The sequence below is a fragment of the Penicillium solitum genome, assembly GCF_028829755.1.
Source record: "Penicillium solitum strain IBT 25940 chromosome Unknown utg000003l_segment0_segment0, whole genome shotgun sequence".
NCBI lineage: Eukaryota > Fungi > Ascomycota > Eurotiomycetes > Eurotiales > Aspergillaceae > Penicillium > Penicillium solitum.
This window is the reverse complement of record NW_027072123.1, coordinates 188,482-213,581: the sequence shown is the minus strand read 5'-3', so window position 1 is coordinate 213,581 and position 25,100 is coordinate 188,482. Positions and strand designations below refer to the sequence as shown.

The 25,100-nt window shown below is 47.3% G+C and overlaps 10 protein-coding genes across 10 annotated transcripts; 4 read left to right on the top strand and 6 right to left on the bottom strand.

The window, feature by feature from the left end:
- Positions 1 to 1,486: 1,486 nt before the first annotated feature.
- N7455_003976 (uncharacterized protein) lies at positions 1,487 to 2,950 on the bottom strand (the record flags this gene model as incomplete). Its single annotated transcript, XM_065604652.1, has 1 exon — positions 1,487 to 2,950. The coding sequence occupies one exon, from the start codon at positions 2,948 to 2,950 to the stop codon at positions 1,487 to 1,489; it is 1,464 nt and encodes a 487-aa protein (XP_065461552.1).
- A 452-nt stretch (positions 2,951 to 3,402) lies between these two features.
- On the top strand, positions 3,403 to 5,235 carry N7455_003975 (LipA and NB-ARC domain protein; the record flags this gene model as incomplete). The annotated part of the gene is made up of 1 exon (XM_040959635.2): positions 3,403 to 5,235. One exon carries the CDS (start codon positions 3,403 to 3,405, stop codon positions 5,233 to 5,235), a length of 1,833 nt encoding a protein of 610 aa, XP_040809958.2.
- Positions 5,236 to 5,420: 185 nt separating this feature from the next.
- Positions 5,421 to 6,640, bottom strand: N7455_003974 (TauD/TfdA dioxygenase family protein; the record flags this gene model as incomplete). Its single annotated transcript, XM_040959582.2, has 3 exons — positions 5,421 to 5,850; positions 5,909 to 6,488; positions 6,538 to 6,640. The coding sequence occupies 3 exons, from the start codon at positions 6,638 to 6,640 to the stop codon at positions 5,421 to 5,423; spliced, it is 1,113 nt and encodes a 370-aa protein (XP_040809916.1).
- A 507-nt stretch (positions 6,641 to 7,147) lies between these two features.
- N7455_003973 (proline permease PrnB) lies at positions 7,148 to 8,849 on the bottom strand (the record flags this gene model as incomplete). The annotated part of the gene is made up of 2 exons (XM_040959639.2): positions 7,148 to 8,598; positions 8,663 to 8,849. The coding sequence occupies 2 exons, from the start codon at positions 8,847 to 8,849 to the stop codon at positions 7,148 to 7,150; spliced, it is 1,638 nt and encodes a 545-aa protein (XP_040809891.2).
- Positions 8,850 to 9,945: 1,096 nt separating this feature from the next.
- Positions 9,946 to 10,554, bottom strand: N7455_003972 (uncharacterized protein; the record flags this gene model as incomplete). Its single annotated transcript, XM_040959678.2, has 1 exon — positions 9,946 to 10,554. The coding sequence occupies one exon, from the start codon at positions 10,552 to 10,554 to the stop codon at positions 9,946 to 9,948; it is 609 nt and encodes a 202-aa protein (XP_040809914.2).
- A 1,024-nt stretch (positions 10,555 to 11,578) lies between these two features.
- N7455_003971 (uncharacterized protein) lies at positions 11,579 to 11,860 on the top strand (the record flags this gene model as incomplete). Its single annotated transcript, XM_040959578.2, has 1 exon — positions 11,579 to 11,860. The coding sequence occupies one exon, from the start codon at positions 11,579 to 11,581 to the stop codon at positions 11,858 to 11,860; it is 282 nt and encodes a 93-aa protein (XP_040809975.2).
- A 1,396-nt stretch (positions 11,861 to 13,256) lies between these two features.
- N7455_003970 (uncharacterized protein) lies at positions 13,257 to 15,333 on the top strand. Its single transcript, XM_040959647.2, has 4 exons — positions 13,257 to 13,938; positions 13,999 to 14,198; positions 14,265 to 14,845; positions 14,912 to 15,333. Exons 1-4 carry the CDS (start codon positions 13,339 to 13,341, stop codon positions 15,148 to 15,150), a joined length of 1,620 nt encoding a protein of 539 aa, XP_040809880.2. The 5' UTR covers positions 13,257 to 13,338; the 3' UTR covers positions 15,151 to 15,333.
- Positions 15,334 to 15,538: 205 nt separating this feature from the next.
- Positions 15,539 to 16,989, bottom strand: N7455_003969 (uncharacterized protein; the record flags this gene model as incomplete). Its single annotated transcript, XM_040959601.2, has 4 exons — positions 15,539 to 15,834; positions 15,894 to 16,022; positions 16,079 to 16,774; positions 16,833 to 16,989. The coding sequence occupies 4 exons, from the start codon at positions 16,987 to 16,989 to the stop codon at positions 15,539 to 15,541; spliced, it is 1,278 nt and encodes a 425-aa protein (XP_040809881.2).
- Positions 16,990 to 19,184: 2,195 nt separating this feature from the next.
- Positions 19,185 to 20,907, top strand: N7455_003968 (sugar porter family MFS transporter; the record flags this gene model as incomplete). The annotated part of the gene is made up of 2 exons (XM_040959590.2): positions 19,185 to 20,171; positions 20,242 to 20,907. The coding sequence occupies 2 exons, from the start codon at positions 19,185 to 19,187 to the stop codon at positions 20,905 to 20,907; spliced, it is 1,653 nt and encodes a 550-aa protein (XP_040809911.1).
- Positions 20,908 to 21,521: 614 nt separating this feature from the next.
- N7455_003967 (glycoside hydrolase family 75 protein) lies at positions 21,522 to 22,487 on the bottom strand (the record flags this gene model as incomplete). The annotated part of the gene is made up of 3 exons (XM_040959664.2): positions 21,522 to 21,914; positions 21,973 to 22,341; positions 22,392 to 22,487. The coding sequence occupies 3 exons, from the start codon at positions 22,485 to 22,487 to the stop codon at positions 21,522 to 21,524; spliced, it is 858 nt and encodes a 285-aa protein (XP_040809973.2).
- Positions 22,488 to 25,100: the final 2,613 nt, after the last annotated feature.

Here is a 25,100-nt window from a genome sequence, read left to right as displayed (position 1 = left end):
TAATGTTATGTAATCATGGCTCCATATAAATTGTAAGAGCCCTGGGACCCTTCTGGCTGCGTATACGTCGGTTTTTCTTAGCCTAGCTTACTATTTAAGAATATAGTGACGGCATCTCGCTGGCGAAGATCTAGAACAAAGGCAGCGACTAGTGCAAATATTATTCTTGCTGTTCTTACTGCTAGCGTAGCAGCTCTCTTTTCTTTATAGGTAATCGTCTCAAGATCCCCACGAACATAAATACGGGCCTTTAGTTTTAGAAGGTAGCTGTCTTAGTCGAATTTGTATACAAAAACCCATAGTAAGGGAAGGATTTATATCCCTCGATCCTTTGGCTTTTCAATGACTTCGAATGGCTCTTTTTCAGATAGAGAATTTCATCTTGCAAGGCATCTTGCAAAGTATCGGGTAGAGCATTATATGGAGTATCGACGGCTTTATCTTGTCGATTTTGATGCTCACTTTCTGGCGTACTAGTCTCTTCTTAACTAGTGATCTGATGATTGATGATTTGTGCCGCTTCGTCGGGCGTGATCTCTTCCGGCTCCCTCGCTAATGGTAGTGGAATAGGCTGAGATCTCTCATAGTCCGGCGAGTACTTACGTGCTTTATCAATGACTATATCTCGTATATGCTTCACTTTTCCACTGTGTGGAAACTAGATTTATAGATGTTAGACGCCACATATCCTACTAAGAAGCCGATCTTAGCGCGTATATTTATTTTGTCCGATTGAACCAACTTCTCAATACGATAGTAGGCCAAGCTCCTATATAATCTAACATTTGCTAGATTGATCTTCGGGGCTATTGGAGCAAATTCCCTTTTTACTTCTTCCTATGATATTAACCACTTATTCTCAGAAGCAATATATGTAGGGGTGCGGTTCAATAACCACACTGCAGCGCTTATGAATTCAGGCTATAGATCTCTCGGAAGCTTGCCTTCGAGAGAGAGTATGCACATACGGGTAATGATCATCCTACCAGATCTCTCGGCATACCCATTCATCTCTAAGTAGCCGGGTGGAGTATGATATACTAAGATACCATCGCTTGCTAGGCTATGCTCCGCTGCTTTGCCTGCTGCGGCTTCATTGTCATAGTGAAAGGCCTTGATAGGCAGCTTCTACTGATTCCTTGCTAGCTATACGAACTGGTTGATCGCTAGCTGGCATTCAGGCTCTATCTCATATGTTATGATCCAATAGAACCTTGGCCCTTCTATATAGAAGTGAGATATCTATCGGTATCTTGTATGCTGGCGGTAGTTGTATTAGATCAAAGTGGATTCTTCCAAATCGTCCAAAAGTGCGTCCTACTGCCCGGCGAGAGATCTGCTTTGGAGCTCTCTCAATATGATAAGTTTCATATCGTGACGCTTCTTCTATCGGGACAACACCATCTGCCGGCTTTATAACGACGCCATCTACCATAGTAGCAAGCTTTGCTACTGTGCGTGGGTCGATGTGTACGAGACGCCGATGCTAGATGTCGGCCGATGCTTTTGATTCTTGTGGCTTCACCGAGGCTCTCTGTGTAGCCTGTGGTGGCGATCTCTGTGTGGCATATGCTTGCTGTGGTGGTGTGGTCTCGTTTGGTTCGTCAAAAATCCATAGGTTAAATTGATCCCATAGATGCACATTGACTACAGGTAAACCCTTTGGATCTCGGATGCAGTTTGTATGTTGACACCAGGTGCCCCCCTTCTTCTTTAGCATCGCGTACGACACTAGATTTGTGTGGAAGCTAGGCGAGTAGAGAGCGTCACTCAATGTAATCTCCATTCTTCCTTTCTGTGGATGCTTGCCGACTAGTCGAACTTTGCCTCTCCCTAGCACCTGTATGGTACTATCTCCTGTAGTCAAATTTATGACTTCCGGCGTAAAATCAATGAACAATGCTCTGTTATTGCATACATGTGAACTTGACCCAGTATCAAGAATCCATCGATTGTGGAGAGAGAGAGAGCCAGTCTTTGCAGCTGAGAGTGCGTGCTTGCCAATCTGGCTTGCAGATTCATGATGCTTTGATTTAGCTTCATTAGTAGCTTTGTCGACCCATTGTTTCCACCCTGGATCATTTGCTAGCTTCTTTTTTGCTTTCTCTAGCTTCCCTTCGTCTAGGGTATATCCTTCTGGACGTATAGCTTCATTCATAATCCAGCAGTTGGCAACCTTGTGGTGGGGATGAGTATTACCACATGGGCATTTTCTCTTCTCGAATGGAAGCTTCTCTTGCTTCGCTTCCGGCTTTGCTTCCGGCTTTGCTTCTTGATGACCTTGCCAGGTTGAAAAAGCACTTTTTGGGGCATTGGTTGAGGTCACAGTTTTGACGCCTATCTCACGATTCATTGCACGGAATGATTCAAGAAGATCTCGAGTGTCGTATACCTTCTTGTCCATAACAATTTCTTGGTATTTCCCTTGCCACCAGATTGGTAACACTTCTTTTATTGCATGTAAGAAGTCTCGATTGGAATCTGCATCGCTAATGCCGAGGCTGACAGCTTGCTCTCTTAGTGAATTCCACTTTTGAAGCCATTGTTCAATGTCTCCGGTTGGTTTCTGCATAGCAAAGACCTTCCAATTCATACGGATTTCTTCTTCGTACGCCGTCGACCGAGCAAATCTAGTCTTTAGGTATACAAGCCTATCATACGGAGTACGATATGTGATCAGAGCAAGATGATGTATTGGGTCGAGGTAGGTAAGGATGTACTCGTTGACATCACTTAGTCCTTTTGCTTGCTTCTCCCATTTAGTGCACTTCATTTTATACACATCCATCCGATCTCGCCATTCGGTTGTCGTCGGGGGCTCTGGGTTGCAAAGGTCCCATACGTTCTTTTGCATGGCATATAGCTGCACCTTTGCGAACCAGGTGAGCCACTGCGGCGAGTCCTTCAGTTTTTCGCCCTTCATGGCGGAGAGGATTGATGCTGCCTCCATTGCTGGTTTCAGGGGTTGAATAGCTTCACAATTGCTAATTCAGGGGTAGCTGGGAATAGTTTCAAGGGGTAGAAAGCTGCCTTCTAGCAGTGCACTAGATACTATATCTCAAATAGTAATGCTTTCTTCGATGCGAACCGGGCTCATAACTGTCGGATAGTGTTGTATCGTAAATGTAGGGGTCCAATCAATGGTATTCAATTCTCTGTATTTTTGTATCGGCTCTTATTACAATTTATATGGAGCCATGATTACATAACATTAATTACAAAATATGCAGGATTAATAAATCCTCCGGTATGCCGGTCGTCATGCTCCGACATGTTGATACAACCTCAGGCATCAATTTAATGCCTTAGGCTTTTATCAAGCTCGGGCCAATCACCATTCTTAGCTGCCGTGCCCCTTTAATAAACAGTTAAGCCGGGGACCCCGTGAGGATCATATAGAGAATGTCATCTGGATATTTAAGCCCAAGTTATCCGCCGGATTCATTTCGCGTCAAGCGGAAGCCCGTGTCAAACCCGAACTTGCGTGCTACGGCGCATGCCGATCAGCGGGAAGCAACAGCCTGGGCTGCCAGTACCCCATCTCTTGTGCCCCCATTACAGCCCCCATCACAGCCCCCATCGTATACGGACCTTTATGGACCGCCACCTCCGAGGCCTATAACTCCAGGTTCACTGCCACGACCAAGGACAGCGGGGCCAACTTCATCCCCGACTCCTCCGCCGCCGACGCCTGTTCAAAAGGCATACAGCGAAGCGCGGCATTTCCTCACCGGTCTAATCAATCGTCCAATAGAATCAAACAAACATGTCACTATTTTGCGACATTCCCATGGACTAGTTTTCTACCGTGGGCCCACTACCTCGGTGGCTATATCAATCTTCTCTGATGCCCCCTTACCACCTGAACACACCTTGTGGTTGCAGAGCAAAGGTTGGAGCGGGAAGACCGGGATGCAATTCAAGTCGTTCCTCCGTCTCCGAGATAGCTGGCTAGATGTGACCCCGGGTATGCCATTGAGGGCCGACCAGGTGATTCCAGATGATGAACGAGCTTGGCAACGCGACATCAAGAAATTTCGGAAGAAAGCCCCGCCTCGTCCGCGTGATACACATCAGCTACGTGAGACTGCCGTTGTGCGGATTCCCGCCGAAGCCGGCGATGGTTATTTCCAGCTAGTTCTCTGCCAAGGACTCAAGAAGAAGGTGCTGGGCAATAGCCCCGTCTTTCGGGTGCTCTCTACATCCACTGCCCCCAGCTCTATCCGTGGCGCAAGCTTGAGCACGCTGCCCCTGGAGGTTGGGGCTATGATTGTGAGCCTTTATGCCCAAACTGCAGCGCGAACCGCGGCAGGTCCGGCTGCCATGGCCATTCAAGCCAAAGCTGCCCCGTTTCAAGCCAAAGCTGCTGCGATTCGTCCATCGTGGGTGACAAAGACTGCGGTCCAGAAGGCCTACACTACTAGTGGCATCGAAAATCGCGTAGGCGGTATTATCAATGGCCCTAAAGGTCCTATTGGGCGCTCTCAGATAAATGTAGCAGCGCCAGAAATAGCTGGAAATGGCCCGGTTTCTATCGATGTCGGCCCTCAGCCACCATTCCCTATGACATTCAAAGCTCGCTGTCAAACAGATCAAATCTCGGTACCCAACAACCTTGACGATACGCCGAAGTTGAGCTTGATTAGAATGCCCGACTGGGTGACGGAGCAGTTAAGGGGCTACTTTTTCGGCTGGGCTCGATTTGACACTGGGCCGAGCAAAGGTTCCTCGACTGGTGAATGGTGCCCAGCTATCTTGTCTGTGCGAGCACTGGATCCCCTCCAGGCGGTGAGAGTGAACTTGGCTCAAATATCAAAACGCGTGGTTGAAATTCGCCTGCTCGAGGATGTTCCTCTCCAAACAAGCAAAATCGAGATTCGGGTTTTGGGATACCTTCGCGCTGAAATCCCACCACCCACCGGGACCACGAGCAAAGAACTTGCCGAGGCACAAGCGGCAGCTGCAGAGGCGGCTTTGCTCGCTGATATATACGACGCATCTGTTGTCCAGGATACTCTGGCTCATCCCACGTGGGCCGCGGAACACCCGGCGATCTCAGACCTTCAACAAAACTCGAGTTGGATTGATCGCACGGTCGAGGGGTATACCAATATCATCACCCGTGGGCAGAAGTTGGTAGAGCAAGTTCCATTGCACCTGGTTGGAGTCCGCTCTGTTACCGATGAGCTCCGAGAGAGCCAAGTTGCTGTAAACGGGTTTTATATAGTCCGCTAATCCTTGTCAATACGCTCGTGGACCCTGTTGCAGATCTATCACGGAGTTTAATATGTACAACATCCGACATATAATATTTCATTACTCAAGATATGATTCCAGCCAGGCTAAATTCAGTTGGATGCCTCCACATGGCGATTATTTACAAACATGTATAGTCTTCGTCAAAACAAAATCAACAGCACTCAGGGTCCAACCGGAGGCTCCGAAGCCGCCAAGTTACATTGGCGGAACAATCGCACCTCGTCAGGTTTAAACGCACCAACCACGGAATGCAGCACGCCGCGGTTGTTGAATAACACCAAGTCATTATCCTCCCAGTCATGCGGATACACATATTGAGGGCTGATGGCTGGCCGCTGCAACTTATAGACAATATCCCGCACGCGGACCAAGTCGTCGATCGTGGTTCCATCGGCGCAGTGGATACGGCGCACGGCAGAGGGATGTATCTGCAGGGCCAATTTGCCCGTCACTGGGTTTTTCCAGGTCATCGGGAAGATCATGATCTTACGAGGGTCGATAGGTGGCAGTTCTGAGTCGGATAACTCAAGGCCTTCCGAGTGCATACCGAGCCCCGTGGATCGGGAATGGGCTTGGCTCATCCAAATATATCTGTCATGATGTTTAGTGCATTCGATCAAAACCATAGACATATCACAGGATATCTTACGGATGAGGGGCATATTCCATTTTGCTCGTCTTGACAAACTCCTTGTCTTCGGGAGAAAGAAGCTCAAACATCCGCTCACCACTGACAAATGCTGTTGTGCCAAGTGGTACATCCATTGTTTCCCCGGTTCCATCATCATACAATAATGTCTGTCGGCGGCCTTTGGGCACACTCACAGCCATGAGCGTTGTCACCTGGGGTGGGTATAGATCGTATAGTGCAGCATCGATGTGCCAGCGATAAAACCGGGTGAATTCATAGTCCTCTTCGTCCGGGATGTGATCTTGGTGGAATGTACGGTGGTGGGGGTGTCGTAATGTGATATCTTTGAGACCCTCGTACGAATCAACGTGTCCATTCCCAATTACCTGCACTTGTGGCTGGTGAGGGACAGTTTTGAGATCAGGATGAAGAATGCTTCGCTTCGCATCAATGGTTTTGCCATGTCCATAGTTGTCGGAGGCTGGGTCGAAGCGCTTGGTCAGCTCATACTGGGCTTTGGGTGATAGCCCTTTCTGGTGTTTGAACACCACAACGTGGTGCTCGTAGAGGGCCTTCCGAATTGTCCCAAACTGCTCATCTACATAATCATTAACTTGTGCTCTTGTAGTTGGCAGGAATTCACGAACCTGTTAGGTTTTCCAGATCAACACCTTGAATCTCAGCACCGAAATCAATGCTTGAGCCCGGAGGAGGTTGAAGCGGGCGGACAGTAAGTGGTAGCACGGCCATGGTTTCGGGATTCTTCGAGTTTTGAGGTTCACAGATCACAGTAGGATTCTCGATGTTCTACACGACAGCCTTTATAGTTATGGGCCGATAATAAAAGGTCCAGTTCTCTAGACCAGATTGTGGACGGTCAACGGCGTATACCGAGTCTGTACCGAATATGAGGGAGAATATATGGGACGATGGGGAGGATAAAGGGGTTGTCACTGGCTATTTCCCCAGAGGAATCGTTTGATAAGCCAAAACTCTGAATTACGGAGCAATAAGATGTTGGGGCATTAGCTGCCATTGGATATTACGGGGTGTTAGGATGGTGATAAGGCGGATGAGCAGTAGCAACCCGCCCGCACAAATATTGGATATTATGTCATAGAAGCAGCAAACGCAACAAACACAGCAAATGCAATAAACATAACAAACATAACAAACAAATATAGAAAGGTACCGAGGTTCCAAGAGCCTACTTCATCCCTCCATTACCCCCGGGGTCCCCTTACATTGCTATATATATCACCAAAACTTCCACCATGACCCCCGTGGTTTTGGTGGTTGCTCAGCAGCAATAATTTCATCCAAACCAGTGTGCATATCAACTTCTTCTGGGCGCCATGCCCATGGATCACTCCAATACAGTGCCCGGTGTCCGAAGTAAAGAATTAAGAAAGCAGGAATACCGATGTATGCGGTAAAAAAGTTGCTCACAGACCATTCTGATGGGAAGAAAACTGTGAACCCGTTGATGAGCGCCATGAGAGTGGCACCCGCGAGGCCAAAGTAAACCCCATACGGCTGCAGTTTTGATTTGTACGGTTGTTCAATGCCCTGTGCTTTGACGGCTTTGCGGAAGCGGAAAAACACCACAGAGCAGCAGATCCATGAGATGAAGCCAGAAGTGTTTGTGAAGTTGACGAACCAGTTGAACACAATCGAACTGGAGTTGCCAACAGCAAGATAAGCCAATGCCGAGAAGCATGCTGAAGCCGAAACAGCCCAGTATGGGACACCCCATCGGTTACATGTCTTGAACACATGCGGTGCATTTCCTGACATAGCCAAGGAATAGAGCGACCGCGAAGACATGTACAGGAAGGAATTTCCTGCAGACCAGGCAGATGTCAAGACGGCAGCGTTCACGATGTGGTCCAAAACCGGGATGCCGGCATTCTGGATGCCGATCACGAATGGAGATGAGCTTACCGTGCCGTCGCCCTTGGTCAGACGACTAGCATCTGATGGGCAAATAACACCAATGGCTAGCACACCAAAGATGTAGAAGAACACCAATCGGTAAATGTATCTCCGGGCTGCCCGAGGTATATTGCGCCGAGGGGACTCCATTTCACCACCACTGATCACAATCAGTTCTGGGGCGAAGATGAACGCAATAGCGCTGGATACTGTGCATTTCAACAAACCCACGAACCGGCCCGAATCTCCCGTCGTGATATACGCGTTGAATGGGCGCGGATTCTTCCAATAATGAAAGCCCAGTCGCTGACGATTAGGTCCCCCACCCCAGAAGAGGATGAAAGATACCATCAGCAAGCCGATCAGAGTGATGATCTTCACCCCGGCGAACCAGAATTCCGCCTCACCGTATACTCGAACGGGCATAAAGTTGAGGGCGATAATGATGACCATCATGATTGTGATCCACACGGCGATGTTGATCGAACCACTCTGGTCCCAGTATCCAATAACCAGTCCGGCAGCTGTGATCTCGTACGGGACTAAGATTCCGAGAGAGTACCAGTATAGATATCCCATGGCGAAACCCATACTCCGCGACACATAGCGGAATCCATGATAACTCATTGTTCCGCCATGTACTGGAAGGTAGGCGCCAACCTCAGCGATAGCTGTAACCAAACCATAAACCATGGCCGAGATGAAGATATAACCTAAAAGAAGCGATGCAGGGCCTCCAATGGCCAGGGATTGACCGGAACCCACGAAAAGTCCTGACTTGTGTGAGTAAGTCTTTTTCTTTTTCTTTTTTTTCACGTTGAAAACCCGTAGACTTACCAGTTCCGATTGTGCCTCCGAGGGCCATTAGCTGAACATGGCGATTCTTCAAACCACGTTTAGTGGTGGTTGCATAACGATCATCGAGTAGATCGGCTTCGACCAAATTTCTAAGTTCTTTGCCCTTCTCACTGATGGGATGATGATCACCCCTATAGTTGGGGGGTTCGGTCTCTACTTTCTCCATCTTGTGCGATAGCGAAAGGAAAGGGGGAAATGCTCGATAAAAAAAATGAAACGATCAAAAGGGATGTGTGCTACATTTAAGTGCTTTTTTTTTCTCACAGCGCAGTTTTATCCCGTCGTACAGAGACCCTCAGCCACGCGATATTAAACCGCTATATTTCGGGTCGATGACTGGTCAGTAGAGGGGTCCGTGGCCGCTTAATGGCAGTTAGGCCCGGACAAAGGTACAATCCTGGGGTAAGCGACTAGGCTTTTTACTTGAAGGCAAGACTACCAACTTGTGTGAGATCATGTCGGCGCTGATTCTGGTGATATCGATTATTGTGACGTCTTATTCCCCGAGTTTCCTGGTGTCTATAGCGAATAATCTACAGGGAAAGGCGATAGTCTAGTGGGATCAGGTAAACGTAAAACTTACCAGGCTACTATGATAAGTCCCACCTTGGCGTTTGTGGATGGCATCGCGGTAGAATGAAAGAAAAACATATCACCTCAAACATTCTGATATAGAACACGAGTAACCAAAGGCCCATAAATGATAAGAGCACCGGTCCGGTGACCGGTCCGGGGGATACTAACTACAGGCCACAATATAAGGGAAAAGAAAACGCTGGGCAAAGAGACTAGGCAAAGAGCAATATTAAAAAAAACCTCGTATTGGAAAATGATGGGGGAAAGTCGATACTACGCTAGAATAGGAAATATAGTTCAGATCCAACGAATCAGAGGTCTTTATTATTCCATAATAGAACTAGCCTGCATGGGTCAAAGGTGCATACTAAGCTCAAACAAGCTATGCCGGGAATACATTTGGGCACATGGCACTTTCCAAGATCTCGTATTGTTGCATGACATCTCGTCTCTTTTGCTGTATCCTCGACCATGTGATCAACCAAAAAAATAAAAAAAAACATACCCAGTAATACAAACCCTCCAAATCATGAAACCAAGAGCAACCCCCTGATCCGTCCATCCTCCCATTCGCACTATTCCATGACGCCGCCGGAAAGGAAAAGGCCCTCTTATTGGTTGTGGCGCTACAACCTAGGCTTGTCGATCAAGGACTCGTTTAGGTTCAATGCCAGCCTTTTTGCTGACTACCACACCCGAGGAAGAGTAACCGCGGTGGCGGGTGTAGCATCCACAGCTTCCCGTGTAGTGCATATATCGAATTTTCCGGAAGGGTCCCAAATGGTGTGCCAGGATCGTTCACAGCAACCACAATCACGAGCGCAGCACCCGCCACGAAGTCGGCAGTATGTCCGTTCGATATTCCAGAGCTGTTTAAGTTTGTGTCGCAAACATTTTGTATAGCGATGAACCAGTTGTCCCGGTGGCTTGCGCTTTATGAGTTCTGCCATTCGTTCTAGGTGTTGGAAGTATTCAATGTTGAGTAGCTTGAGCTCGATATCGCATTTCTGAAGCTTCTTCAGGGTAGAAGGTTCGGGCGGGCTTTCATGCTGAACTTGGGTTTCATAGTGGTGAGATGTCGCACCCACGTGAATTTCTCGTTGGATGATATTGTTAGCCCTTCTTATCTCCTGGCGATGTTCAGAGATCCAGTCGACTTGGATCTTGGTATGTTGTGCTTCTTGGAGTGCTTTTAAGAGGAGTTTGAATCCGTTAGCTTGGACATGATTGTGATACTTGGCTTTGAGATGATCGGTAGTAGTGAAGATAGAGGAAAATATGTTATCGATTGGCATGGTGAGGTATGTAATTAAATATTGATAAAACAAGTTGGGGAGTTGGACAGCAATCCCGTATGATGCTGTGCTCTGGAAGAGAATAAGGGAAGAGATCCCTTTAAATACTTCTGTCCTACTGGTACTTGTCCTCATATAACCATTAATGACTCAATCTTTTTTCTTGTGGGACATTTTCATGGCCGATGCTTAATTAGGAAACCGACGTCATTTTGATAGAGGAACATGAAGCATAGATGGTTGATATTATAGCTGTACGGCTATACAATGTTAACCTAACTTAGATTTGTAAATCTACCACTGGGGCATAGAAGATCAACACGGAGAGTGACTTTACAAAGTGTAACATGGTAGTATTCTCCTTTGGGAGATGAGACGAGATCGCTCGATACTTTGATAATGTCAAAGCGATGACTCGCCCCTGCAACCTAGTCAAGAATACTTCAATGCCGTTTAAAGGTAGTCTATGTATATCCTTCAAGCCCTAGACTTCCCCCACAATTTTCTAATCCTGGCAAGGCCCCTCATGTCATTGAAGACCCCCACATCCCCCACCGCGGACCGAGACGAAACCTTCGGCATTCCGTGGATATTCCATTTAGAGTCCAGATTCACTATTGCTTTACATAGATGGCTCATTCGAAATCAGTCTATGTCATCTCCGTAGGTTTATTATTTGTACTTGATCGTCCATCCAAGGCTATGAGCATGAAAGCACTCATCTCCACCAGACCCAAGCCCGCGGGGACTTGGAGCGCCCAAAGCCGACCGGCCACGTACCCCGACGCTGTCATCCGTTTGTTTCATGCTTATATCTGGGGCACTAGGTTCCATATCCCCCAAGGCGAGATGCTTAGTGCATAGCCAGGGCTGGTGTTGAGACAGGAAGGACTGGGAGTCGTCTGAGGGCTTGGGCTCTGTCATAAACCTGGGCACACCTTGTGGATTAGCGACCACCAGTTAGAATCTTATTAGGCCTTATGCGGTCTGTATAAATTCTACCACCGAGGCATCACTGCACGCTATGACTGGCGGGTGGACACTGGGAACCCGCATTGACGGCACGCAAGTTGGATACGTGCGTGTTCGTGATCCCTCATATGTTGCATTCATTGCGATCGCTATGTTGGGTACAAGCCTCACGGGCCTCGAATATGGTCTCCTGGGCGCAAATATCCAAACCGGAGGATCTCTCACGACGCGCCTATACAACCCCACTTTAATTGTCGACCTGGGTGAGACACACCTGGCAACAACTTGTAAGCTTCGGGTGCATGTCACGCTCAGCAGGAACCCATGGACCTGACTGGACGTCAAGGGATTGACCCGGTCATTGAAGTGGATGTAATTCCTGAAACGTTCGTATTATGTGAGGTGAGAAAATTTGGATCGTTGGTGTGCACGGTAGGAAGTACTAAAGTGGATTTGCGCCCGAAACTGTTGGGGGCCAAATCTCAAATGGAGACAAACCAAGGCTTGGAAGGCCGACACCTCAGGCATCAACATGTCGCTAGTCCCACTCGTTTGTTACGACTATGGATCCGAATGGAGTATGATGTTGAGCATTTATCAGACCCATATATATTGCGATTTTCATTGGAAGGAATTTACTCCGTAGAGAGTGCACCGTTTAATTTCTGCCTAGGCTCTCAATAGGAAAACCTCTCGGCACCGGACGCTTCAAGTTGCCATCTGACTTTTGATGATTGACAATTGACTACTCCATACGGAGTACGCCGTAGGGAATTGAGTAAAAATTACCAGCCAAGATAGCTGTGACCAATGAAAGATTTGCACCGAGAGCCTGTGCCCCCTTTTTAATTGAGGCTATCTCTATACTTGCGGGATGGCCTGTCAGAACACGGCTGGTATCGGAATCTGTCAGAGTCAGGGGGATATTTTAACTGCATATGTACAACATAAGGTACACCGGATTTGGGGCATCAGTCCTGTTGTTATCTGAATCCTTATACTGTAGTTTGTACCTATACTGAAGAATAGAAAATAGATGATGTAGAAAAATAATCAGGTTTTCATTTGCGCGGAGACCATTTCCCAGGACTGCCCAGGTGGGATTGCGGCCCCAGACCAACGCCTCCGACATCATGTTAACGGTGGTTCCATAGTACGTAATTAGATAGTTAAAGGTAACTCTGACACTATGTTATATCTGTGTACCATATGTGTAGGTCCGAAGTAAGATAAGGATATTTCGATAACCCGTTCAACCCAGCCCTACAACATACTCCTACCTCCTTACAGGCTTACAGGATAATAGACCCCGACAACGCAACCCCCCCGGTCTTCTCAAAAGCTTCCAAAGTTCGAAACAAGGATGGACACTAGTCAGGTTTTGGATTATAGAAGCAGTCTGATTGGTTGTATCAGCAATCTCCCTGTCTCTTCACGTACGTTGATTGGTTCAAAGTTAAATCGCGCTCGTGTCCTATGGATCAGGGTGGACCAGGGTGGATCTGGAATGGGGCGGGTGGAACATAGTGGAGCCTATGGGCGTATGTGGATGTCATTCGCTTGCATTTTAATCTGCTGGTCACATTTTCTCTTTGGGTTTTTTTGGGTTTTTTGAGTTTTATTTTCCTTATTTGCCGCTAAGTGGCGTTTTCTTTTTTTTCTTTTTTTTTTTTTTCCTATCTTTTGTTTTTGTATTTCTTATTTCTCCATCTCTTTTTCACATTCCTCTACTACTTCCGATATTTCTAGGATATATATACCAATCTGCACCGCATGCAGATCAGAAACATCACTCAATAACTTTCATTCCTAATGGCTGCTGATGATGCATTCCGTCGCCCCTCCGCGGTGACGGTCGAACAGGGTGTGAGCACCTCCAATGCGGATCGTACCCTAGAGGACATGGGATACAAGCCTGAATTGGCTCGCAATCGATCGATCTGGCAAGTCACTTTTATGTGCTTCATTCTCTCTTCAGTTCCCTACGGCTTGTCGACCACTCTATACTACCCACTCGCCGCAGGTGGACCTGCCAATGTCGTCTGGGGCTGGGTGATCATCTCTTTCTTGATTCTCTGTGTGGCTATCTCATTGGCAGAAATCACTTCGGTCTACCCAACTGCAGGTGGTGTATATTATCAAACATTCGTCTTGTCACCCTTGTGGTGTCGTCGCGTTGCATCGTGGATCTGTGGCTGGTCCTACGTTGCAGGGAACATCACCATTACCCTCGCCGTCAATTTTGGAACTGCCTTGCTCTTCGTGAGCTGCCTGGATGTCTTTGAAAAATCGCCAGGTGTCGGAATCACGGATGATTTCCAAACATATCAGGTCTTCCTCATCTTCTTGGCCATTACCCTGTTGACGCACTCCATCTCGGCGTTTGGCAATAAATGGCTGCCGTGGTTGGAGGTATGTAGTCGCACGTGCCCCTTTGCCCTATCGGGTAATAGTACTGATTATCGTTTTTAGACATTCGCCATTTTCTGGACCATGGCCGGTCTACTCGCCATTATCGTTTGTCTATTAACTATCGCCAAACAAGGTCGTCATGATGCCGCATGGGTCTTTGGTCACTTTGAAAGTCAGGCTGGGTGGCCCGCGGGGTGGTCGTTCTTCATCGGTCTCTTGCAGGCCGCCTATGCCACCTCGGCGACCGGCATGATTATCTCGTGAGTTTGACCCTCAATTAAACTTTCCCTAAGCCGTTACATATGCTAACATGTGGTATCCGTTAGTCTCTGCGAGGAAGTGCAAGAGCCCGCCGTCATGGTCCCCAGGGCCATGGTTGGAACCATTATCATCAACTTCGTCGCCGGTCTTCTGTTCTTGATTCCCGTCTGCTTCGTGCTTCCCGATCTCACATACCTGGTCAATCTGGCTTCAGGTCAGCCCACCCCTGCCATCTTCAAAGCCGCTATCGGCAACTCGGCAGGCGCATTCTGTCTGCTGGTTCCCCTCCTTGTGCTGGGTATCATTTGCGGCGTCGGCTGTGTGACGGCCACCTCTCGCTGTACATGGGCCTTTGCCCGCGACGGCGGCATTCCCGGCTCAAGCTGGTGGAGCACCGTTCACAAGACCCTGGACATTCCTTTCAATGCTTTGGTATTGAGTATGGTTGTGGAAATTATCCTCGGTGTGATCTACTTTGGCTCTACTGCTGCGTACAATGCCTTCTCGGGTGTTGGTGTCATTTTCTTGACCACGAGTTATGCCTGCCCGATCGCCGTTTCCCTGATCTTCCGTGGCCGTGAAGATATCAAGAACGGTAGCTTCAACTTTGGAGTCTTTGGTCTGATTGCTAACGTTATTGCTCTTGGTGAGTTACCTCTGGAAATTCCGTTTGTTACATACACACGTGCGATTCAACTAACCGTTCGATTAGGCTGGAGTCTTCTTGCAATTCCCCTTTTCTGCATGCCAACACTTAAATCTGTCACCAAGGAGAGCATGAACTATGCCTCTGTGGTGTTCGCTGGATTCATTGTCATAGCTGCTGTCTGGTATGGTGTTTGGGGCTACAACAATTACCGTGGACCGCCAACCGATGCTGTAGAGCGGGATGAAAACTCCCCTGAGCCCCCAGCCTACGCTGAAGTCCCCAAGAAGGCACCCAGTCATTGAACTTCTCTTACCCTCGCGACATTGAAATTCTCTTGCCATTGCGACATTGAAATTCTCTTGCCACCGCGACATTGAACTTCTCTTGCCCCCGCGACACCGAACCATTTATACCCTCTTGAGGATAGCCCAGTCTAATTAATTCTAGAAAAGCACAGAGTTGCATGTATATAAGTATAAATACCCAATCAAAATAGTTATTTCTGCGTGACTTACATATCACAACCTACGCAGCTAATTCAAGCACCATGAAAAGAGCACACAGTTCGTGGTTCTTGTTTAGTAGATACAATATATTGAGGCCGATTGAAACAGCCGGATCCTGATTATCTGCATGACATGGATCTGTATCCACCCCCTCCCCCCAATATAACCCCACGAGTTCTGAGGTCTAGGAGTCAATGGCTGCGACGTGGTCCGTCACCAGACAAGTAAATTCGCTAGTTCCATAGTAGAAGGTGTTTCCATCATCGGCAGATTTTCCCGAACTCAGCGTGTCTCCATACTGCCAGTAGAGATCAGCTGCAATGCCGGTGGTGTCCAGCGCCGTCTTTTGCCATGGAGCCTCAATGGCACAGTGATCAGAAGTGACACCGTACTCTTCAAAGAGACAGGGCTTGCCAGCTGCTGCACAGGCAGCTCCGTGGGATTTGACCCACCCGTTGCCCCAATCATTGGTGGTTCCCCCTGGTGTGAATACATTAGCAAGGTCTAGACCAAGGGCAATGGAGAAACGATATACATACAGCTCGATGGATAGAGATGGAATGTAGCAAAATCGATGGTATCAATCCCTAGATTCATTGTGAAGTTCAGACCCTCGTTGTAGCTGTCGGGATAGCTGCCATCAGACCCGGTGTCCAGTCCGAAGCCCTCTAGAAGGTGAGTTAGACAATTGACCGCGTGATAGAGATCTCAAGGGCCTAAATACCATCACCAATGGCAACCATATGCTTTGAGTCCAGGGACTTGATATAGGCACTGGTAGACTGGATCCAGTTGTAAAGAACCGACGTGTCACAGCCATTGCAGCGAGGCTCATTGGCCAACTCCCACGCAAAGACGGCAGGCGAGTCAATATACCGGGAAACAACAGCTTTGATATAAGCACGGTAAGCCATTTGAGCTGCAGTATTTGTATACCAACTTGTCTGGCTACCACCAAAGGCAGTGACATACGCCGCCATACCCCCATAATCCGACCAGTTGTTAACAAAGTTAATGACAAGTTTCACATTCCGTGCCTCGGCGGAAGCAACCACATAGTCCAGGCGCTGTAGGCCATCTGCGCCGGTGTTGATGGTAGCGGTTCCATCTTTAAGGAGTTGGTAATAAACAGTCCCAGAAGACGGAACAGTGTTGACATCGTTGAATCCCCAAACTCGGAGGATCCGGAGCCCAGATTCATCCATGTGGTCGAGTACAAGATCCACATCGTCATTTTTAGCGAGGAAGCCAATCCAGTAGGAATTAGAACCGGCAAAGTAGCTTTTCTTTCCATCAATTTCAAAATCCAGTCCGTTCGTAGTAGGAAACCCTGTCCCTCTAGCACTGATGACGGTTGACTTCGTTGTAGTGGTCGTTTTAGTTGTGGTTGTCAATAGAGTAGCGGTACTACCGCCAGAAGCTAAAACGTTCCGTCTTAACCGATTGAACATAATTGCAACTTATGTGAGCACACTTACATGCGAGGCACTGGCTAAACCAGTCATTCTGGTATTGGCAAGCCCAGCCAGAGACACATGTTGTGGAGCCAGAATAACCGCTTCCACCACATTGAGCGTACGGGGCGGCTTGGGCAGAGACCAAGCCGGTCAGAGATAAAATTGCTAGCGTTTTCATAATGATCCTATATTCTTGGTGTGCTGCTGTTTGGCTGTGGATGCATGTATGTGTATAGATATAGATATAGATATAGATATATATTTCGGGAGTGCGAGGAATATTGAAAGACGGGGAACAACATCCGCCATGAATTAGGAAATCGAAATTATTCCATCGACTAGAGGATACACCAGGCCATAGAGTAGTCCCATCGAGCTCATGCCGCAAGGCCCCCGTGTTGTTTGCGGAATAATCGAGGCGGTAGTCCGCTTGCGATACACCAATGATTCAGCCTTTTGAAGAGCCGAAGTCCATAAGCCAAACCACTTGCATTAGTATGCGGGGTATCTAAGAAATCCAGGATTGCATGAATCATCCGCACCTGCGGGGGGAAATCCTGGAAATTGAAACGCGGAGTAATTGACGCACTTGTCTCAATCTGTCAAGGCGTTTCAGCCGTTGTACTTGAGAGATGAGGAAAATGTCATTGAAACTCAGTAATAACATATGGGGTCTCGGCTAGCTAGCCCGACAATTATACTAACTAATTCGTGATAACTGCTAGAGTATTGCTGCATACAACATATATCAGTGTTATATCTCTCTTTCTATTTCATTGTTCACAAGTTTTTCTGAGTTATCGCCGATTGCATAGGATGAAGGACGCCTCATTCGTCATGCCCAAGGTGCGATGTATAAAGCAGCCCTGTTGTATTTATTCATATCCGTTACGATCCATGGATGTCCCTGCTGTTTAAATAAGCGGAACGGGTTTCCTAAGTTCCCGATAATTTCCCCGACTTGGCACGGAGTATCAAAAATGCCGGTTTTTCTTTTGGCGGATCAACCGGCATATGTGGGGGAAACTACGGGGAACTCCGGACAGAAATTACAAATTACGCGATATTTACCCCATGGGTGTTGCCTAAATAATATCAATATCGAATATGCATAATCCTGGCTTATTTGGGGGGGTTTTCAGCACAAAAGTAGAAATGAACCATGGAAATAAATCTTAAGATTTTGTATGAAATTGTATATTGTGGACGAGATGAAATATAAAATACACATAAATTACAAATCATTACGAAGTTCTTCTTTTTGAAAAAAAAAACAAGAAAATTGAAAAATTCTTCCATGACGTAAGGGCAACGGGTGTGGCGCCTCAGATGTCCCACCACTGACGACCTCGGGGCTCGGCATCGGAATATCAACACAATGCCGATGTGTTACGGGATTTATAACGGGATTGGCCTTTACATAAGCTGGACACGGAGTAGATGCAAGGTCATTTGTACAGTAGATATAGTGTTCTTCTGGAGCAAAGAGTGGCAATAGTAGTGATGTCTCAATAGTATGTACTCCTTAATATATCGCCATCGACCCCAGACTCCGCATTTCCCCTCGAACAAGCCCCCCTTCATGTCTGGAGATGATAATTATCGGGGATGTTTTCACCGGGATACCGATCAGGAAATGAATTACATGGTTTTAAATCCGGAGAGAACCCGGAGAGAACCCGGAGGGCCTGGGGAATGCCCGGGTTTTCTCGGCATATGACCCACTGTGATTTCTCCAGATACAGGATTTATCTGAGTATCCTGGCCCTGACATTCTACAGAGTACGCTGATACGGTCAAATCAAAATGAGAGAGTCCTCCTTCTCGGCCTCTTTCTCTCGGCCTCGACTAAAATATTCGAGCCCGAGTAAGTTCGGCACGGCCTTGGCCTATGAGCTTGAATCCGCCACCTCCCGACCCCTGCGCCGAACAAATAGGCTATCCACTTAAAAACGGCGAACCAGAGGCCGATGATTTTTTTGGAACCTGCCCTGCATGGCTCTTCCCCCTGGTGGGGTGGCAGTGCAAGTCGGCTTCCGCCGGCTTGTTGACTGTTGTCATTCCTACTTGTACAGCGGCCATGAGCATCGTCATCTCGCACAACTCACCTCTCCACAATTCGCTCCCCACTTTGAGTCTGGGTTTTATTTTATTTTTTTCCCACCATCTGATTGCTGGATTACAAAAAGGCCCCTTCTCCCCAATGTTCCCCCAGGTTTCTTTCTCCCCATGGGCTTGTTTCCCTCTATTCTTCTTTCATCATCACATTTACTTTTGAGCTGGTCCTCTAGCCCTATTACATTTGTCGAATACAACTCAAGTATCAACCATTAGGACAGCCCGAAATACATCCCTCTTTCCCCAACCTACACCATGGGTGTCGAAGCGTCTTCCCACCATGGGGAGTCTATCACCCCGGCTCAACAGCCGAGTGTTGAATCGTCCTTTCAAAACAGCCCTATTGAGAAGCCCATGCACCCCGAGGGCATCGATACACCGATCCCTCGGATAACCGTGCGCTCCTTGGTGATGGCTCTCTTTGTCTCGATGGGTGGTCTGCTGTTTGGATATGACACGGGTCAGATTTCCGGCTTCCAAGAAATGAGCAACTACTTGGAGCGGTATGGTGAACTGAACGCAGAAGGTTCTTACGCATTCAGCACCGTGCGCTCCGGTCTCATTGTCGGCTTGCTGTCCATCGGTACCATGATCGGTGCGCTGGTTGCAGCCCCCATCGCTGATATGTTGGGCCGAAAATGGTCCATTACTCTCTGGTGCATTATCCTCAACATCGGTTTGATTGTTCAAATTTCCTCTCCCGATGGTCACTGGTACCAGATGGTCGTTGGCCGTTGGGTCACTGGTCTCGGTGTCGGTGGCTGCTCGTTGCTCGTGCCCATGTACCAGGGTGAAAGTGCCCCCCGTCATATCCGTGGTGCCATGATCAGTTGCTACCAGCTGTTCGTGACCCTCGGTATTTTCTTGGCGTACTGCATCAACCTGGGTACTCACACCATGGATGGCACTGCTCAGTGGCGCATCACTCTCGGCATCACCTTCCTCTTTGCTCTGGTCCTCGGCGGTGGTATGGCATTCTTCCCCGAAAGCCCACGTTATGAGTTCCGCCACGGAAAAGCCGAGAGTGCCCAAAGCACTTTAGCCAAGCTCTATGGTATCCCAGAGAACCATGTCCGTATTTTGGAAGAAATGAGGGAGATTCGTGAACAGTTTGAAGCCGAGTCGGATGACCAGAAGTGGCACGAATTCCTCACTGCTCCCTGCATGTTCTACCGTATTGCTCTCGGCATGGTCTTGCAGTCACTGCAGCAGCTTAGCGGTGCTAACTACTTCTTCTACTATGTAAGTTCCTACATCAATTGCCATTTTTGTATTTTACGGGAAAAATCGCTGACAGCAATATTTTTGACAGGGTACCACTATCTTCGAAGGCGCTGGTCTCTCCGACAGCTTTGTGACCCAGTGCATCCTCGGCGCTGTGAATTTCGGCACTACATTTGGTGGCTTGTATGTCGTGGAAAACTTCGGTCGTCGCAAGTCCCTAATCTTCGGAGCGATCTGGATGTTTGTCATGTTTATGATCTTCTCGTCCTTGGGCCATTTCGTTCTGGATGTGGAAACACCTACCAATACCCCGAATGCCGGCAAGGGTATGATTGTTGTCGCCTGTCTGTTTATTGCGGCTTATGCCATGACCTGGGGCCCCATGGTTTGGGCTATTGTCGCAGAACTTTTCCCCTCCAAGTACCGTGCCAAGGGTATGGCCTTAGCTACCGCAACCAACTGGCTATGGAACTTCCTCATCAGCTTCTTCACAACTTTCATCACCAAGGAGATTGACTTTGCCTATGGATACGTCTTCGCTGGTTGCCTTTTCGTGGCTGTCGGCGTTGTCTACTTCTTCGTCATTGAAGGAAAGGGTCGCACACTCGAGGAGCTTGACTGGATGTATGTCAACAAGGTTGTCCCATGGAAGAGCAGCAACTACGAGATTCCAGAACGCCACCAGGACTGGATCGCGGATGAGAACCCGTACGGTCGCAAGTCGCAGGGAACCCTGCACGCAGAGAACGCTTGAGTTCAAAGGCCTCTTCAGGGGGAAAAGCCATAGTTTCTTCTCTTTTTCTTTTTACTGGTGTTGCATTCTCATTTCATGATGCATGAACCTGCATGACACGATATCATCTTGGGCCTGGAGTACTGGGTGGAATTATTGTGCACAATTACTTTCTTTGTATATATATAAGAGATCGATTATATACCTTGCATTTATAGAATACAAGGCATTTTGCCTTATTTAACTTGACAACCTGAATTACACCCAAACTACGATCAATGAAGTAAAGTTTGTACGTAGACGATTTAAGTCGTTAGGAGCATGTGCTGATACATGATGATTGTTTCCTCTGAGAAGAATTGGTTTAGGACAGGAGGAATGTAACCATCTTAGAAAGGCTAGATACGAGAGGAGAAGCTGGCTTCTACGAGAGATGGAATGTCAATACCCCCTTGCGTAGCCTTTGTAAATCAAGTACCACAAAAGTAAAGTAGATTCCTGACAATTTTACAATTAAAAACTTTCGAATAACAACATGGCACTGCGATCCATAGCTAGAAGCCGGGCCAAATCCCCCTCTTCACAAGCCCGATATACACAAGCAAATTGATCAAGGCCTGTGCATTCAAGGGGATTTAGTCCGTGCGACACGCTTTCGATGTGCCTACAGGAGCGCTAGAAGAAGTGCGACTCTTGGTGGAAGTTGTGGTGGTAGTCCGCACGGAGGTGATGAATGAAGATGTAGAGGCTTTGATAGAGCTTTTGGACCCATCCGAACCAAGCCCTGCGACCAATTTATCACCAAGAGACTTGATGCTCTTTTCAAACGTCTTGCTGTCCTTCGCTTTCCAGTCTGCCTTGGATCCCGGAACTGCGCTCTTTCCGGTGAAGCCAATGTACAAAACATCCTTTTCGCTATGTCCGCTGTCACCGGTAATGTCCTCCTTAGGGAAGCAGAGTTTAGCTAGAGAGATAGAAGCCTCTCCGGTGGAAGTTCCACCGTTAGTGTCACCCCAGATACCATAGTGCTGCGATAGTTTTAGCAGGGGAATGATTAAATAAGTTGAGGGTACAGTGGTGACATACCAATTGACCACCACACACAATCGCCATCACACTGAGATGCTCCATGCCGTGCTCATCAGGCATAAAGGAAGGCTTATGTTCTTCATTTCCAAAGACAACATAGGGGTGAATGTTGGCATCCAAGTCCTTGATGCCAAAGTGTTTCACTTCATCCTGGAACGCTGTGACACCTAGGCCACTTGGATCATTGGAGCAGCCGCCCTCGGAGTTATTAGCGCCATCACAATCGACGTCCATGTCAGCGTACGCTCCCCCTTTGGAGGTACTGTGCAAGAAGATAGCGCCGTCTATGTCGCCGCAATAACCCATGTCGGTGCCTTTGCCTCCATCGCTGAATCCTTTAGCAAGTAGGTTGTCGCATTTGGCAGCCTATATATGTTAGGGCTATTGTACATGATTGACAGACATGCAAGGTTTACCTTGTGGGATTTGTAGATTTCTTGCAAATTGGCGGGCACCTCATATGCAAAAGCAAGTCCCGCGGAGCACAGAATCAAAGTACTGAGAACCTGCATTTTGAGAAGAAAAGATGAACTGTATTGAGGTGCTGAGTTGGAATGGATACATCATGAGAAAAGCGAAGGAGGTTGTGGAATATATAAATACCAACTATAGCTGCAATGTATGTTGGATATGCAGGGGTAAATGAGAACAGTGGTCCACTCGGGCGAAATGATATAGTGTTTCGAAACATCCTGATGTGAATATTGACGGTAGGGCAATGTCCAAAACGGGTTACAGCACAACTCTGCCTATCATTATCCCACTGACATCCCATCAACGCCCAATGAGAGATCGCAAATCCGGTCATGCACCAATAGGCAAGTGGGCCCTAAATATCTAGTCTAGGAAAATGCATTGAATATTGGACACCCTGAAGGATTATCATTGGCTAAAAGAGGCACACCATGCACGGCGATTGTCGATCTTAGCCCTGTAACCTTGGGGAAGGGGTGCTGATCATCCATCTTAGATCCTTGATCCTTGATGCAATTCTGGGGTAGGCCATGGTGTTGTTTACATCAACATAGGAAGCAAACAGTAAGGACTTTTGAAAAAACTCTACGAAATGGTCATCCAATTTTTTTTTCTTTCATTCGCTTTTCTCCACATACAACGTATATCAGATTTGGCGAGTGGGCGATTAAAGTAAAAAAAATAAGTATGAAACCTGGACAAGTCGATCCATGTAGGAGACCGTGCCGATCAAATTGGAAGAAGTCGATCATGAGTCCCTCCGCCATGCAATGCGACGTCGGCTGAAGCATGTGAACCAGAAGAAAGAGAATTAATTACGAAAAGACCAACTAACCAATCGGGAAGGTATTAAGAGGAATATGGCTTGGTATTATTCGGCCCCCACTGCACTCCGTCCCAGGATATACCTTTGCAAAATCTATTTCTAAAGTCAATCTTGCTACTTTTGGAGCTTGATTTTGTTTTTCTGGTACGCGAAGTAAAGGATTTTGTAAGTCGGAAATTTATAAAGTAACCTTGGAGGTTGAGATTTGTCGATTTCGGATGGATGTTATAAGCGATAATTTGGGCATGACAGTTTCCAGACCACTCTCATCAGCTTAGTGCAATTCCTTCTTTTGGAAGACTCAAAATTGTAGCTCATAATGTCAAATGATCTAGTCCGTACTACGAACTGATATATAGCTACGCGAAGTCTCGGTGTTCAATTCCTCAATAGGGAGGGATAATCAACACTGTAGAAAGCAGTGTTAGCGTCGTTTATACCGGTTGTACAAGGCATTACAAGTCAAGGATATTAGGCTTGGTTCCGAAAAGTTGTCCCTTAATACAAAAATTATCAAAGTAGGTACCTAAGTGGTCTTTGGATGGTTGCAAAGGGGTTCTGTTCTTTCGCACGTGGGCGAAGTCATATGGGGATGGAAGGGGAGCATGAAAACGCCGAATTAAGGAAGTTGGTTCAAGTAATAGCTTTTGGGTTTAACGCTGGATCGTACCTTCTAGCATAGGCTGCATTGTCAACGACGGAATCTCACTTTCTAAATTTCGGAATATATGGATATGTATTTGGTAGGACTATACTGCTTTGCAGTATACATCTGAGGTAACAGGTTTTGCTAGGGAAGTTCACCGTAAAACAACGGGAGGGCTGCGAGTACTTTGTTTGTGTAAGTTGAAATCCCGCAGCGATGCCCAGATTGTCATGGGGCAATTGAAGGGGATGCAAATAAATGTGCACCCAGTGATCCGATCGCCCATACAGTGTGCGGAGTCAAGGTAAGGATTCAGAAATAGTTTGCAGAACTTGTCCGTATATTAGAAGCAAGAATTGCAGACCGCTGCTCAGAATCTCCAAATCATTTAGTGCCAAACGTTTATCTTGGTCCGTAAGACTCAAGGTACTCCTCCTTGTTGAGAGCACCGATTTGCGTGTGGATATGGTTACTGAATTGTGATAGTGATGCCACAACCATCCAATACTTGAATAATATGCTTGGTCTGTAGCGTGCCTTTGCCCTGAGAAATTGACGCCCGTAGAAGTCATGTTCGACAAAATGCGAACCAAATGTGAACAGCTTATATCAAGGTATGGAGCGCAGGTAGAAATCAGTCGCAACCAGAATGAGTTGTGCGAGCGAAGTCGACTAGAAGACAACTCTTTATAAACTTCCTTGATAGGAAACCATATGGTATCGTTTTCGGCAAAGGATATCCAGGGTGTAATCAAGGATAATTCGGAGGGTTTTATATCACTGAGAGAGGGTATTGTTCTTCTTCTCAGTTCTTGGTGTAATAATACCAAGGCATGATTGTAGAGTTCGGGGTTGAGCTTGGTCGCAATGACAGCAAACCGGTGGATGGCCGATATGGCCAGGCTATTACAGCAACATAATTCGAGGACACACCACGGTCGCTGGAGAATCACGAGTAAGGACCCAACAATGTCTTTGCGACCGACGATCTGGTGTTTAGAGAATTTTGATGCATTTATAAGGAACCAAGGAAGGTTATCGTGAGGTGATATCTCTCGCGCAGGGTTGAAAGGTGGATGCTTTAAACATGGCAAGGAGACAATGTTCACCGTGAATACATTTTCCGTATTGACTAGGACAGGAATCACGTTTCCAACGGCAGAAGCCGCCGATATAAGT

Bases quoted from the DNA above. Each gene is read 5' to 3' on its own strand.
- N7455_003970 (XM_040959647.2), top strand. From the start codon at position 13,339: ATGGCTGCTGATGATGCATTCCGTCGCCCCTCCGCGGTGACGGTCGAA. The intron at 13,939-13,998 runs GTATGTAGTCGC...TATCGTTTTTAG, and splicing joins AATGGCTGCCGTGGTTGGAG to ACATTCGCCATTTTCTGGAC. The intron at 14,846-14,911 runs GTGAGTTACCTC...CCGTTCGATTAG, and splicing joins TGCTAACGTTATTGCTCTTG to GCTGGAGTCTTCTTGCAATT.